The sequence below is a fragment of the Lacerta agilis genome, chromosome 1 (genome assembly GCF_009819535.1).
Source record: "Lacerta agilis isolate rLacAgi1 chromosome 1, rLacAgi1.pri, whole genome shotgun sequence".
NCBI classification, from domain to species: Eukaryota; Metazoa; Chordata; class Lepidosauria; order Squamata; family Lacertidae; genus Lacerta; species Lacerta agilis.
Genome location: NC_046312.1, coordinates 112874288 through 112888537, shown reverse-complemented (window position 1 = coordinate 112888537; position 14250 = coordinate 112874288). Strand labels below are relative to the sequence as shown.

The 14250-nt window shown below is 47.8% G+C and overlaps 1 protein-coding gene across 1 annotated transcript; it reads left to right on the top strand.

The window, feature by feature from the left end:
• The first annotated feature begins 6129 nt into the window (after positions 1–6129).
• On the top strand, positions 6130–8989 carry HOXD13 (homeobox D13). Its single transcript, XM_033174018.1, has 2 exons — positions 6130–7151; positions 8603–8989. Exons 1-2 carry the CDS (start codon positions 6137–6139, stop codon positions 8851–8853), a joined length of 1266 nt encoding a protein of 421 aa, XP_033029909.1. The 5' UTR covers positions 6130–6136; the 3' UTR covers positions 8854–8989.
• The last annotated feature ends 5261 nt before the right edge of the window (positions 8990–14250 follow it).

Here is a 14250-nt window from a genome sequence, read left to right as displayed (position 1 = left end):
GGTGGGAATAACTGTATGGCGGGGGAGAAGGCTGCGATCCTATGCACACGGACACGCACACACAAACCCTTTAAGAACTAAAACGTTAAAGAAGAGCCCTACAGGATCAGGCCCGGCGTCCTGCGTTCTCACAGTGACCACCAGATACCTATGCGAAGCCGGCAAGCAGGACACAAGCACAAGAGCGCTCTCCTCTCTGACTCTTCGGCTGATATACACAATAACGCTGCCTCGTTAAATGGCATCAGCGTTCTGGGCCAGAGTCCGCTTTATCAGATGTATGGAATGTTGCCCAAAGTTCTCAAGTGAATGCGTACACGTGGGTGCACTTGGGAACAAGCCCCATAGTACTCAGTCGGACATACTTATGAAGTGAGCATGCATAGAAGGGGGGGGGATATTGCCAGTATCTGCTGCTTCCCGTCACTTCTTCCAGTTCAGTCGGAGTGACCTACCTTAACTGCTAACTTCACGATTTGCGGGCGGACTTCAGTTTGAGGTCACAGTCAGGACGCGCCGTTTTTTTCTAAGAGAGGCTGAAGAGGGCGCTGACCTCTCCCCTTGAAATGAAGCGGCCCTTTGGCTGGACAGTAACCTGGGTTGATCCACTCTTGATATGGCACAACCCCAACAAGCAAAATGGGATTTGTGAAGTTAGGTGGCTTCAATTTTGGAAACCATCCCTAAGTTCTCTTGAATTTAGCTGGGAGAGATCAAAACGCTTGAGAGACTTGCCCATTAAAAACCAGCGGGTCTTGACACCAATGCGTCTTACACCGTTTTACACCGTCAGTTTTGCCATGCACTCCTAGTCTGGTGGTACACCTAGAAACGGTCGGTGTGGACGCGCCTGCCTTAAAAAACAACAACAACAACAACAACAACAACAACAACAACAACAACAACAACAACACAGAGATTTATTCCTTTCTTTAAAAATCAGGATTGCCTACAGCCGCTTGCTTTGGCACAAAACTTACTGAAGTCATCGCAGCCTTCTTCTTAGCAGAGAAGTATAGGATCGCGCCGTAAGTAATAATTCAAACATTGTAATACATATGTAGCGGCAACATATCAGCGACACAAGAGCGCTCGCTTTTCTTCTTTTCATTTTTAAAGTTGTCTGTCCAATATAGTACAATTCAGTTACACCTCAGCGGGCTGGAAGTTTATGGAAATAGAGGTAGTGAAAATCCTAACCACTTCAGAGGGAGAATTCTGCACTGGATTGTAAATAAGCAAGCTCATAAGCAAGCAAGCAAGCAAGCAAGCAAGCAAGCAAACAAACAAACAAACAAACAAACAAACAACGAGTGGGGTAAAGCAACCAGATATTTACAATAGTTCCTCCTCCTCTACCCCCCTTCCTTTCCCTTGCTTACTGCATTATTGAGGGCAACCCATCCTTTCTCATAGGGGAGTTTGTAGTGGTTAAGAGTGGTAGTCTCGTAATCTGGGGAACCGGGTTCGCGTCTCCGCTCCTCCACATGCAGCTGCTTGGTGACCTTGGGCTAGTCACACTTCTTTGAAGTCTCTCAGCCCCACTCACCTCACAGAGTATTTGTTGTGGGGGAGGAAGGGAAAGGAGAATGTTAGCCGCTTTGAGACTCCTTCGGGTAGTGATAAAGTGGGATATCAAATCCAAACTCTTCTTCTTCTTCTTCTCAGCCGTTTTGCCCAAGTAGGACACAAAATTTGGTCGGGGTGGATTCCCTGAATCAGATTTGCTGAATAAACGGAATGACCTTCCTGCGCTGCTGATGATAGCCACTTTCACCCAAGTAATAAATATATTTGAAAAGTCCCATTGACATAATTCCCAAACTAACTTATCCGCAATGCATTTTAAGACGCGGATGATCGAAATTAAGGTCAGGACCTTTCATAAAGAAGATGAATTGGCAGCGGGGAGGACATTCGATCCTCACTTGCGCACGAGGTTATCTGGCTCGGGTTTTTGTTGCGTGTCCCACCAAGAGGCTGCGCTTCCGGGTCCACTCACTTGGAAACGGGTCAATTTAAATGGAGCCATTGGGAACTTGTGCTTAGGAGATAAAAGCTGAGGGATGTGATTGGGGGTGGGTCGCCGAAAGACTTAAAACAGCCTTTAATTAGGAAATGGCTCTGCATAGCGATTAGATTAGGTCGCTGAAGATATTTGGGAGGGAAAATGAGGTAATTTCTCCTCGAAGCACAAATCACAACTTCTTCGCGGGTGTGTGTGTGTGTGTGTTTCTCCTTTCCTAGGAAGCCCCCTCGTTCCTTTCACTACGTCCCCAACAAAATCGTTTCTTCTGATGCCTGCGCCATTTGCAAATGGAAAATGTAAGGCAGATATGATGTCAGCTGCACACAGGTTGACTTAATGCCAAGGGGGAGAGGGAGGGGAACGGAAAGGGATTCCCGAAAGGGGGTGTTGCAAACGGAATAAAGCTCCGCCAGTATGCCCTGGTGCCTCTTCAAATATGCCAGTCTTGTTAGACAAGTTGTTTTCCGAGCATTGCCGCCTCCTCGTAATCTCAGCCAGCCATCCCCATTCTTTGTGCGCGCAGAACCATAGGTCAGCACGACCCGGCCTGTCATTCTACAGCAGCAACCTGCGGATCATTGCAGCGGCTGTTGGCTCCTCTGGAATGAGCCTCAGCCCCAGTCGGAGCAACAGGTTTTCCTCAAATGTGAATGGCGGCTGGGTACTTTCCATACCTACCTTACAAAGTTCGTTTGGCTGGTTGACCTCATTGTTTTGATTCCCACTCGCGGTCTCCCGCACCCCCGTGGTCAGACCAGTGGCGTAGTGTGGGTTGTCAGCACCCGGGGCAAGGCAAGTAATTTGCGCCCCCTAACCCGTGGATTTTAGCACTCGAGTCTCTTCCACTAGATTAGTTAAAGAAACCCTTACCCCCTAAGCACATGTATTGTTTGTTATGAAAATACTGATGTAATTAAAGTAAAATGCATCTAAATACAAGTTTATTTTCAAACACTTTATTGAGTGCGAACCGTCAGACCCTCAGTTCTCCCCACACCTCACAAAGCTACCTTATCACCTCACTGGAATGGATAAGGTCAAGCCGTGTTCGGGGCTTGTGGAATACAGTAGATGGTTCCCCAAAATAGTGTGGGTGCGGGGAAAGGCTCCCCCACCACGACATCTGGCAGCGACTATCTCTCCTGCAATGAAAAAACACTGAAGAACGTATACCAAAATGATAAGACACGACCCAGCCACAATTTAACGCTCTGGGAAGCCTAATGATTCCACTGGAGGAAAGTTACCCCCTCCAAGGAAGACTGCAGTCCTTATGCCCCTAGGAGGAAGCACCATTGAACACAATGGGAAATATTTAAGTCCTAGTAAATATTGCCACCGAGTAAGGCGTCTGAATCCTTTACAAAGGCGGCATCGTGTCCGGAATATATTTATCCTACTTCTTACTCAAATGTTGAGGAGGATTGCAACTGTGTTACATAAACAACTTTATCCTAACCACATACATCCAGGCAAGCCGTTGAAAGGCTGCAGCTTGAATTTGGTGGCAACCTTATTCTGTTCCGATATTTCTATTTATTTCGGGATATAAATGTTTCCTTAACTGTATGCAATTAAGAAAGAAAAGAGGGGAGGGGGATGGAGTTCAGCCGAGTAGATTAAAAAAAAAAATTTTTTTCACGTCGTGCCCTTAGTAACCACTTCCTAATTACCGACTCCTTTACACGTCCTGGAAACAAATAGAAATCGGGTTTAGGCAGGAGTGAACTTTGTGACCTTTGTCAGTTTCACTTACTGGCGCGCTCCGTTGATTAGGAGGATCGGCAGTCAGTGAAGTTAAGCGATCGAGACTTAATGAACGTGAACTTGTGTTTGCTCCCAGCCGGTTGCTGTTGTCGTTATTGGCACTGCTTTTGTCATTCCTCGCTCTTGCCTCGGAAACTGCCAAGAGTTATTAGGAGGGTTGCAAACCATGGCGAATAGACCTCTCGTGACCCGCCCGGCCGGTTTCTGCTTCCATATGCCGAGTGATTCTCAGAAGCCGCGGGGGCAGGTTTCTTTTCTCCTCCTGTTGCACAATACGGCCTCTTTCCCTCGGCACGAATTCTTTTCGGATCGGAAGCCGAACCAAGCGCCTGTCCACCCACACCCTTTGCCGGAGTCGTGGTCCTTTCGCAGTCCTATTTTAGCCTTTCTGCTTGGATATAAATATCTCTTTCCACTCAGGGGGAAAGGAGCCATCCCCCTTTTCCTTACAATGGTTTAAGCACTTTTAAGACATGTTTTAAGGATTGAGTGTCCTTTCAAAGCATTTTGCCATATTCCGGGGATTTCTTTCTTTCTTTCTTTCTTTCTTTCTTTCTTTCTTTCTTTCTTTCTTTCTCTTTCTTCCTACCTTCCTATTCTATAGCCTGCTGATAAGGTAAAAATAAGCAAGGGGATTTATTCGATTCTGTGCGCATCTAACACCCCAGACCTGCAACTGCGCCATGGATCTCCCGTAGGATCTGCAGCTTAAAGAGCGGACTTTAGGAAGATCCCCGGCAACTCCGAAAAGCCAAGGGGACGAAGTAAAGTTGCAAAGGTTAGATTTACCGGGATTTACTCGCGGGTAACCATGCCTAGGATCACAGCTGAAGCACAGCAGCTCGATCCTACGAATTTTGTCTCTGGAGTAAAAAGTCCTGAGGAGGTTTGCAGCCACGTAGGTCGGACGAGTAGAAGCTGACACCGAGTTCAACGGGGCTTGCTCCCATGTAACTTTCTGAGAATCGAGGTGTAAGAAAGGCGTAAACAGAGCCCTACCTCGCTCTTACATCGCAGAAATAAACAGAGAGCTGCGGCACTGTTTTCACTGTATGAAACCGGTGCGCACACTCGCATTTTAACTTTCCTGAGCTCCAGTGTCTGCTTAGCAGCAGGGAGATTCTCCTTAATCTTCACCCTCTTGAAAGCTGCACTAAAGAAGCCCGACGAAGAGACTTGTGACACCTAGAAGACAACTCTTTCGTTGCTTTTAGCTCCAAGAGACCCAGGGCTGAACCCATCTGGAAACTAAGCAAACTCACCGGTTCCTTACAACCCAGTGATTCAAATCCAAAGCCCAAGAAAGTGAATCTTAGCTTTTGCTTGCTAATGCAGGGATACAGCGGGCTGAGAGCTAGACCTGCTGCCGTTTGTGCCTGTGCAATACAGTGTTGCTGCGCAGAGATATGGCTATCATACAAAATACATGTATAATGCTATACGAATTAATGTATAATGTCTTCTCACGCCTATACACGTTCTCGTGGTCTTAACAATTCAGCTCGAAAGTACTTAGTGAAACAAATTGGGGGACGGGGAATTAATGAAATCGGTGCGACTTACTTCGGTGCAAACTGGGGTCGGCTTCAAATCGTGGCGCATTTCGGACAGGTTACGCTTCAGGAAACTCTGGTAAGCACCTGTACCATTAAAACCCCATTGAAGAGTACAGTTTGGGTCGAGGCATCAGAGGAAAGCAGAACTAGGACAGGTAAGCTGTCGTTGAGAACATTTCCCCCCTCAAATTACCGCCTGGTATCTTAGCTGGCCTGGGCGACCTGGAGCTGAGAACCATATCCACATAACATTTAAAGGCAGCGTAGATAGGGTTTCTTTTTCCCGTCTCAGTCTCCTCCTTTATCTATGAACAGATAATTCTACAGAGGTCCTATCCAGGGCTGAAGTGTGTGCGCGCGCGCGTGCGTTCTGATATTCTGTAAACAGGATCCCAAACTGGAATTTCTCCTTGTGAACTGATTCGAAATTGATGTCAGCCCCCTCACCCCCCCCCGCCCGAGGTTGTCAAAGAGAAGGACGGAGGGGGAGGGGCGTCGGCATTTATTAATATTTCAGTCTTATTCAAGCCGCTCTTTTGCTGCCCCCTCCTATTAATCCTCCTCTTCTCCACCCCCACCTCCCAAAAATAGAACAAAACCCCTTATCTGAGAAGCGTAACTACCTAGGGAAACGAAGTTTAGAGAGGGAGAAGAGAGGAGGTGGGAGGGAGGGAGGGGTGATCTCTCTCTCTCTCTCTCTCTCTCTCTCTCTCTCTCTCTCTCTCTCTCTCTCTGGCTCAGTTTCCCGGTGGCCGGGTTACGATCACGTGGGCGTGAGGAGCCAATGGGGGCTCCCTGCTGGCCCTCCCTGCGAAGTCAGGCGCCGCGTCCCCCCTCCCAGCGTGGCCTTAGTTTTTATAAACCATCCCGAGCTGGGGGCGAGCGAGGCCGCCCCGTCCAGCGCTCCGTCCCAGGCAGCAGTCGCCCCGGCTACGGTGGCTTGGCGCGCCATGAGCTGCTGGGGGTCGCCGCCGCCGCTGGGCCGAGGCGAGGAGGAGGGAGACCAGGAAGAGGAGAAGGAGAAGCAGCAGCGGCGGCGTCCCCGCCTTCAGAGAGGCTCTTCGGCGCAGGCAGCATGAGCCGCGCAGGCAGCGGCTGGGAGATGGAGGCGCTGCGGACAGACGCCGGCGGCGGCGGGAGCAGCAGCGGCCGAGGCCAGTGCCGCAATTTCCTATCGCCGTCGGTCTTCGGGGCGCCGCCGCCGCCGTCGGGTCGAGCTGCTGGTCCCGCCACCTCCTCGGGCTTCCCCTACGAGCGCTCGGGCTCGTCGGCCGGGGCGCGCTCTTCGTCGTCGTCGTCCGAGGCGGCCCCTTCCAAGGACTGCTCAAGCGGTGGTCCCCCGACGGCCACGGCCGCGGCCGCCGCGGCCGCCGCTCTAGGCTACCACCCGGGCTACCACCCCTTCGGCAACGGCTACTACAGCTGCCTGCAGCAGAACGCCGCGCTCAAAGCCTCCCCGCACGCCGCCTTCCCCGTGGAGAAGTACATGGACGTGGCCGGCTTGGCGAGCACCAGCGTTCCGTCGGGCAGCGACGTTTCCTCGCGAGCCAAGGAGGTATCTTTCTATCAGGGCTACGCTGCTGCTGCCGCCGCCGCCAGCCCTTACCAGCATGTGCCCGCCGGCTACCTGGACATGGTCTCCACCTTCGGCTCGGCAGCGGGCGGCGAGCCCAGGCACGAGACGTACATCTCCATGGAGGGCTACCAGTCGTGGACATTGGCCAACGGGTGGAACGGCCAGGTGTACTGCGCCAAAGACCAGGCCCAGGGCTCTCACTTTTGGAAGTCCTCCTTCCCAGGTACGGCACGGCCAGGTGGTGATCACAACAGCAGGAGGAGGAGGAGTAGGAAAAGGTCAACCGGACAGGAAGCTGACATCTGGGAGAAGTAGCTGCCTACCTAAAACCACAGGGAGGGGAGGGGAAGGAGGAGAGGAGGGGAAAGGAGGGGAAAGTTCCTCCAGCTGGTTAGCTATACGCTAGACCTACCAGGAGCCAGAGAACGGCCTGCTCTCTTTTGCAACTCCCAGAGACCCTCAAGGAAGCCCCACAGAAAGCCGTGGAGCGGCTCCCATAAGCGTCTGAGCTCTCCATGCTCTCACGTCTTTGCTCCTGGGGCTGCAGGGGTCTTCGGCACGCCTAGCCTATAATCGCCTTTACTCTCAAAAGAACTTCCTATCCAGTAACTTAGTCTTAGGCTGTAGAGAATTCTGTTGAACTCAGTGAGCATTATCTTCCCAGGAAGCCTGTTCGACGGCCGGCTTTTATTTGTACACCCTCGCAAGGGTCCTCTGAAACCTGCGATTCTCCTACCCACTTTCCAGGGAGAATAGCAGACCCATTGAGCTCAATGGGATTTACTTCTGGGTAGGATTGTACTATTAGTGCAATCGTTGTCATTATGGTGGAAACATTTCCTTTCCCCAAACACCCCAGACCTAAAACCCAAATCCAGGAAGGTCCCTTTGGCTTGCATTGGGGTGTGTGTGTGTGTGTGTGTGTTTTTAACTTCCAGAAAAGGCATCGGAACGAGTTCCACTAAAATACTTGCCATTTATTTCTGAGCAGACTTGGTGAGGATCTCAGCCCTGCAGCCTGATCCGAGGCGTATTTTCTCGGAAGTAAAGCCGCCCTTTACGTTACTCTCTCAGAAAGTCCCTCGCGGGGCTTTTTGCAGCCTTCATTCAGCTTTAAAATAAAATCAGATCCGCTGGAAAGGAATCGGAGGGACTGAAAGCCGGAGAGGAAATGAGGATTTGAGGGAGGTGGGTGGGGGTGGGAGGCTTCTGGCCTTAATGAAGACGGGCCTCTCCGAGGCTGGCCGTGATTGTTTTACTATTGTTGGCTGCTGCAAACTTGCCCCAGAGCCCTCAAACCGCCGGGGGGGGGGGCCGCGGGCGCGGAGTATCCCGTGTCAACCATCGGCAGCCACATGCAAATCAAGCAAGGAAGATATTTAAAGTTGCAACTTAGAAACCTGTGTGTGTGTGTGAGAGAGAGAGAGAGAGAGAGAGAGAGAGAGAGAGAGAGAGCGCAAGTGTGCATTTCCCATTTGAACCATATGCACTTGAGGAGATAGAATAAACAAAATAAGAAATCTTCATTGAAATAGCTGCAAACCAGCTCTTGTGTTGCATTGTCTCCAAAGAGAGTTGTCGGACGTTAAGTTAAGGCATAAGTAGTAATGGTAATAATAATAATAATAATTGTGGTTTTTTTTAAATTTGCCCCTTGGTCTCCTCTTTCCGTAGGGGACGTTGCACTAAACCAGCCAGATATGTGTGTCTACCGGCGAGGGAGGAAGAAGCGCGTGCCTTACACGAAACTGCAGCTCAAGGAACTGGAGAGCGAGTACGCCGTGAACAAATTCATAAACAAGGACAAGAGGCGGAGGATATCAGCGGCCACCAACCTCTCGGAGAGACAAGTCACTATTTGGTTTCAGAACCGCAGGGTCAAGGACAAGAAGATAGTCTCCAAGCTGAAGGACAATGTCTCCTGATCCGTTTTGGGGGGATCTATCTCTATCTATAAATATATATATATATAAATATATATTAATTGCAAACCATCCACTATCGGCTCAAAAAAACTTTTGGAAAGACTTGAAATATATTTAATATTTTCCTCCATGGGGAGGGAGGAACCTTGTTGAAGTACTTAAGAAAAAAGGTTCGCAATTTCTTTTTCGGATTTACTTGCAAGTCTTAAATTTCCTCTCCCCCCCCTTTTTTTTTTTAAAAAGTCATTCTCCTTCATTGTATTTTGGTAGGTTCTGTTCCCTTCCCCCATCCCCCACACTCACGAGGCCTTCCTAAAAACCGCTAAACTAGCCTTAAGAATATACCAAGTGCTAAAAGGAGCTGGTGTGATTATAGATAGATAGATATAATCTATATATATCTATATATATAGTCTATCCTTATCATCAGTCTCCCTAATTTTCATAATGGACCAGAAGACAATAATTATGTGCACGGGAGTTGTGATGATGATGTCAGCGCCAAGGTAAATGAAGTCGAGGGTCTCTACTGACCTCTGACCTTAATGTGAAATTACTATTTTTTAAAAGAGGACTGCATTTTTCCTTCCACCTCCTTCAAAACCGATCCCCACTGAGCTTAAACCGGAATCAGGGGGTTCCAGTTTTGGAGACCTGCCGTTCTAGGCCCAAGCAAAGTTCATTTAGGGGAGTATACACTGTAGAAATGAGTTCGAAATTCCTCCCAAGTCCATCTGTTTAGAATGGGGCGGTTGTCAGGTTTATAAATAATCTTTTTGAAACAAACAAACAAACAAATCCCAAAATGCATTGTGATGAGGTTGCCCACCTCCCACACATTTGTTGCGGTTAGTGGGAGGGGGGGAAATAATCGGTCAGATTTCTTGCAGTCGTGAAAGGCAAGATCCGACCGAAAGGAAACCTACTTTACGCACGGCAAAGTTAGTTCCACTAAGTTTCGTGTTGGTTTGCTGCCACGTATGCTGGATTATTGGAACCAAACGGGGTTTTATAAGTGCTTTAAATTTTGGCCGGATCCTGCCTGCAATTTTGTTTGGGGGTGGTGCGTGTGTGCGCGCGCGTGTGTGTGAAGTGGAAGTGGTGATGTTGGGTTGCTTGCTGTTGCACTCGCATGCAGTCTGCAACCGAGGCTTAACACGTAAGCTATTTTTCATTATTGTCGTACTAAGAGCTAGGGCACCTCACGCGCTCGGCTGAATTCTCAACTTAGTACAGTGGCCTGGAGTTCCGGGGTTTTTAAACCAACTGTGCCTAATATGTTTAGTTTGTATAAAGGTGTGTATAAATCGATGCGTATTTTTATATAAATATCGGGGCGTTCTGTTAACTCTTCTGTTTTGTCTCCTTCTCCACAATCACACAAAAAAGCATTCGCTTTTAACCCTTCCTGGGAATGGGCAGGATTCTGCTCAGAGGAGTGGGAGCTTGGTGGGAGCTTTTGTTAACTACAGTACATGAAACGGGTGTTAGTGAAAGAAGCAATAAATGACGAAAAATAGGTTGTTGTTTTTTAAAGAGTCCCAGTACGTTAAGTAGTCCCAAGAGTTTGGTGTTTTATTTCGTCTCCCGGTTGCAACGAGAGTGCACAGCATCGAGCAAAAAATTCCAGGCGCCACGGAAAAGATACAGTGGCGACGTATCTCTTTTTCCAGGTGGGTTGTTGGGTCGCAGCAGATTTGCGCAAAGCCTCAAAGAAGGAAACTCGTTTGGCGCCCGCCTGGTTAGAGGAGAAAAGTTTGCTGTGTAGTGAATCTGAATCCGGCTCCCTGTTGCCGGTCTCCTTTCTTTAGGCTCGAGTAGGAAACGAAAGCCCTGCGACCCGCACTCCTTCCTGCTGCTCCCATACTTAACTACTTGGTAAAACTGAGACCTCGTGCTTCGCTCTGGATAATGCAGATCTTTAACTCACGGGCTGATAGCGTCGTTGAGGAAAGCGCCAGGGGCAGGGAGAGAGTGATCTGTTTCTTGAATGGACTTCAAGGGACTTAAGGCTACACAGCCCTCTGGAGCAGAAGCCCCTGAACTCATTTAATGATAAAGGATAATTGAATTCAGTGGGCGGGGCGGGGAAAAGGAACTAGGCCTACTGAACTTTGGCCCTTGCGTTTCAAAATCGTTTCCCATCCTGCTCCCAAACTCTTGTTCTTCGGCTAACTTTCGTTTTTTACTTGGTTAAAAGGTTTGATCTCACAAGCTGTTAGACATGTTCCTCCTACAGTACCCCGAATAAAATTTATTTATTTTCGATGCCCAGAGGGAAAGAAAACGACGTGTCTGTCTGTCTGTCTGTCTCTCTCTCTTTCTCTCTCCTCTCTCTGTGTGTGTGTTTGTCAGAAAGGGCCTTAAAAGAAAAGAAAAGAAAAGAAAAGAAAAGAAAAGAAAGAAAAGAAAAGAAAAGAAAAGAAAAAAAGAAAAGGGTCTGTTTTCAAATGAGCGGGTGTGATGTTGGGGTTTTGTCTTGTTTTTAAGTATCTAAAGCCATGCCAGTGTAATATGTCTTATCCTTCGGTTTATGCTGAAGTAATAGATGACTCTGAGCACATATGTGAAACACTTGAAATGCAAGTATTATATTTCAAGGGCCGTGTCCGTGTATTTCAGTTCACTACAAAGACGTGGGTCTTTGGAAATCTTCAACGTGTGCGCTGTCCCACTTCCTTCCCCGCGCCCTTGCGTTTTGGACGCCTTTCCTTGGGATGTGGGGTTTGGCGCTGGACGCAAATAGCTGCTTCTTAAAAAAAATATAAAAAAAAAAAAAGAGAAGAGAGAGAGAAGAGCATTTTTCTATGGTCATTTCCCCTTTTCCTCCCTATATTCTGTCCCCTCTCTCGATTTAAATCCCACCCAAAATAATAGTACACTCAACTAGAGCGGATGAAAAGTTTTCCAAGGCCTAAACAAAGGTGTGTGGGGTTTTTTTTAAAATGTTAATGCAGACAGGTAAACATACTCCTGAAATAAGTTGCTTGCAAAAGATTATACTGATGGAATAAATATGTGTTGTGCTATATCACGTTGTATATGAACATAACGTAACAAAAGTTGCACTAGAGAATTATATTAGGCCGATGCAGCTTTTATTGTAACCCAGCAACTCCTCCACTGTGGTCCGTAAGACTCTGTCCAACTCTGTCATGCTTCTTGAATCCACCCTGCGTAGCATATGATCCGGACGTTCTTACTTTGACTGGATACCGTCCATGTTACGTAGCAGCAGTTGGTGGAGGTGAGTCTGGGAAGGTTAGGTATTCGTAGTGGAAGTAAATAATACAATAGTGGTTTGTTTGTTTTTAATTTCTGGTATCTCCTCCTTTGGAGGGTGTACAAAAAAATTCGTAACGTTTTCACTCATACACACACACACACAAAAACACAAATACTCATACGCAAATGAAATCACTGCTCGGCGTGCTGAGTTTTGAAATCTCCTCTTATGCAACGATAGTGTTAACTCTGCCGCCTTGTTGTCACTGAAAACACAAATAAATCCAGACCTGTTTTCGTACTGCGCTAACTCACCTCCTTAACATCCAGAATTGAGTTGCAATTTCTGTGGGAAGAAGCTCCATTGAGGTCATGGAACTGACTTTCAAACAACTTTTGGGGTGCTAAAGTGATTCGCTCTCTACTCATGCCATGGCGCTACTGTAAATGCAAGCCGTAGCTGGGGGGTGGGGTCCTAAAATCACTTTAGGCTGCTAACCGCCCCCCCCCCTGCACACAAGGCTTTCGGGAATTAATGAGTGCCATTCAATTCGGCGCGGCTCGCTCCTGAGTGGGCATGTATAAGGTGGCCCTCTTCTCAGAATCACCCCGCAGGAAGCGCTGGGACGACTCTAGTCCAGAGTAAATGTCCAGAGTAAATGTGGGGAGGGCTGCCTTGTGCTGCGCAAATGCGGAGGGAACCCTGGGGAATGTACTTTGAACTGGCTGCTGAATCAACAGCGTCGAAAGGGCTACCCGCACCCACTTTGCTCATAAAGGAACCGAAAGTGTACCAAATGCCAAATTTAATTAGAAAGGCTGGCGGGAGAGAGCTGGAGGCGAGGGACGCTAACGGGTTAAATTATATTAACGGGTTAAATCTCTATTCCCCACCCCCCCACGAAAGCTAGTACAGTACTGTACAAAATTAAGGCCTCTCTCCGAGCATTGTGCTTCGGCTGCTAAGAGAACACAGCGTGCTTTTTACTCCAGAGAAATTCCTTTGACTTGAATGGGTCTACTCACGAGTTTAAGCGTGGACTGCAGTGCTAAAGTGCAATTCGGGATTATCAGGGGCGCCAAATCTAGCAACTCTTGGCATCGTTTCCAGTTCCTTAAAAATTGGCTGAAGTCTTAACTATCTGGAGTAACTTTTGTGTTAAGTGTGTGGGCAGCTAGCACCTAAGCGGAGGCAGCGGGGGGGGGGGAGCCGTCCGAAAATGCACGGTCGTTTTGCTTGTAATCGGGAATTGTGGACAATATTTTGTAGGGCAAATTACACAAAGACCGCCATCGCGGCTGCGTGGGGTTAGTTGCGGGTTTCCTGCAGCTGCTTAAGCGAGACCGTTCAATGTGTAGAACAATACTGCCATCTGCTGGACAATTGCAGCATAGCCCTGGGAGCCGAGGAGAAACTCTATTCGCAACATTCCAAGTACTGTAATGTATGAACACAACTTTCATGTCGTAATTGAAAGGATAGGCCCGTAAAATGAAAGCGGGAAAGGGGGAAGATGGATTCCTGTGGAATGTTCGCGCTTGGTTTCCTGGATAGCCAACACATTTTAAACTGTAATATTAAAATAAACACTCCAAACAGCCCAATTATGAGACTCTTCTTTCTGAAGCCTCAGCTCAGATAACTGAGGCTCTTAGGCAGCTGTAACTGGAAGTGGCCCATTTGATTCATTGAGAATTACTTCCGAATATGGTCAGGAATATGGCTGGGCCATGATCCTAACCAGGTTAGGAAATAAAATAGCTTTACTCTGGTGCGTGCTGTTTTTCCTGAGAATGTCAGTCTAATTTTGCAATCTGCGGGTTTGCTTACAACTATAGTTAACATTTCACTAATATTGTTATTTCATCCAAGTCCTTGGATCTACCTATATTCCCTTCACATATTATGCCTGAATTGGTTAGCTAAGAGTTTACTGATTCCTTAAGGGTTTTGCTTTTTCAGACCTATAAAAATAGTTTGAAGAGTGAGTCACTTTTCCTTCTGGCAGCGGACTGGGTAGTTCATTAGCATGTGCACTGGGGGGGATTTTTATTTGGCTTTTGATTATTTAATTTCTATACTGCTAAATATATTAAAAATACATCTAAGCGGTGTACAAAAAACTGAAGCAACAACAAAATATTACAAAAATGCACAGCTACGTATAAAAA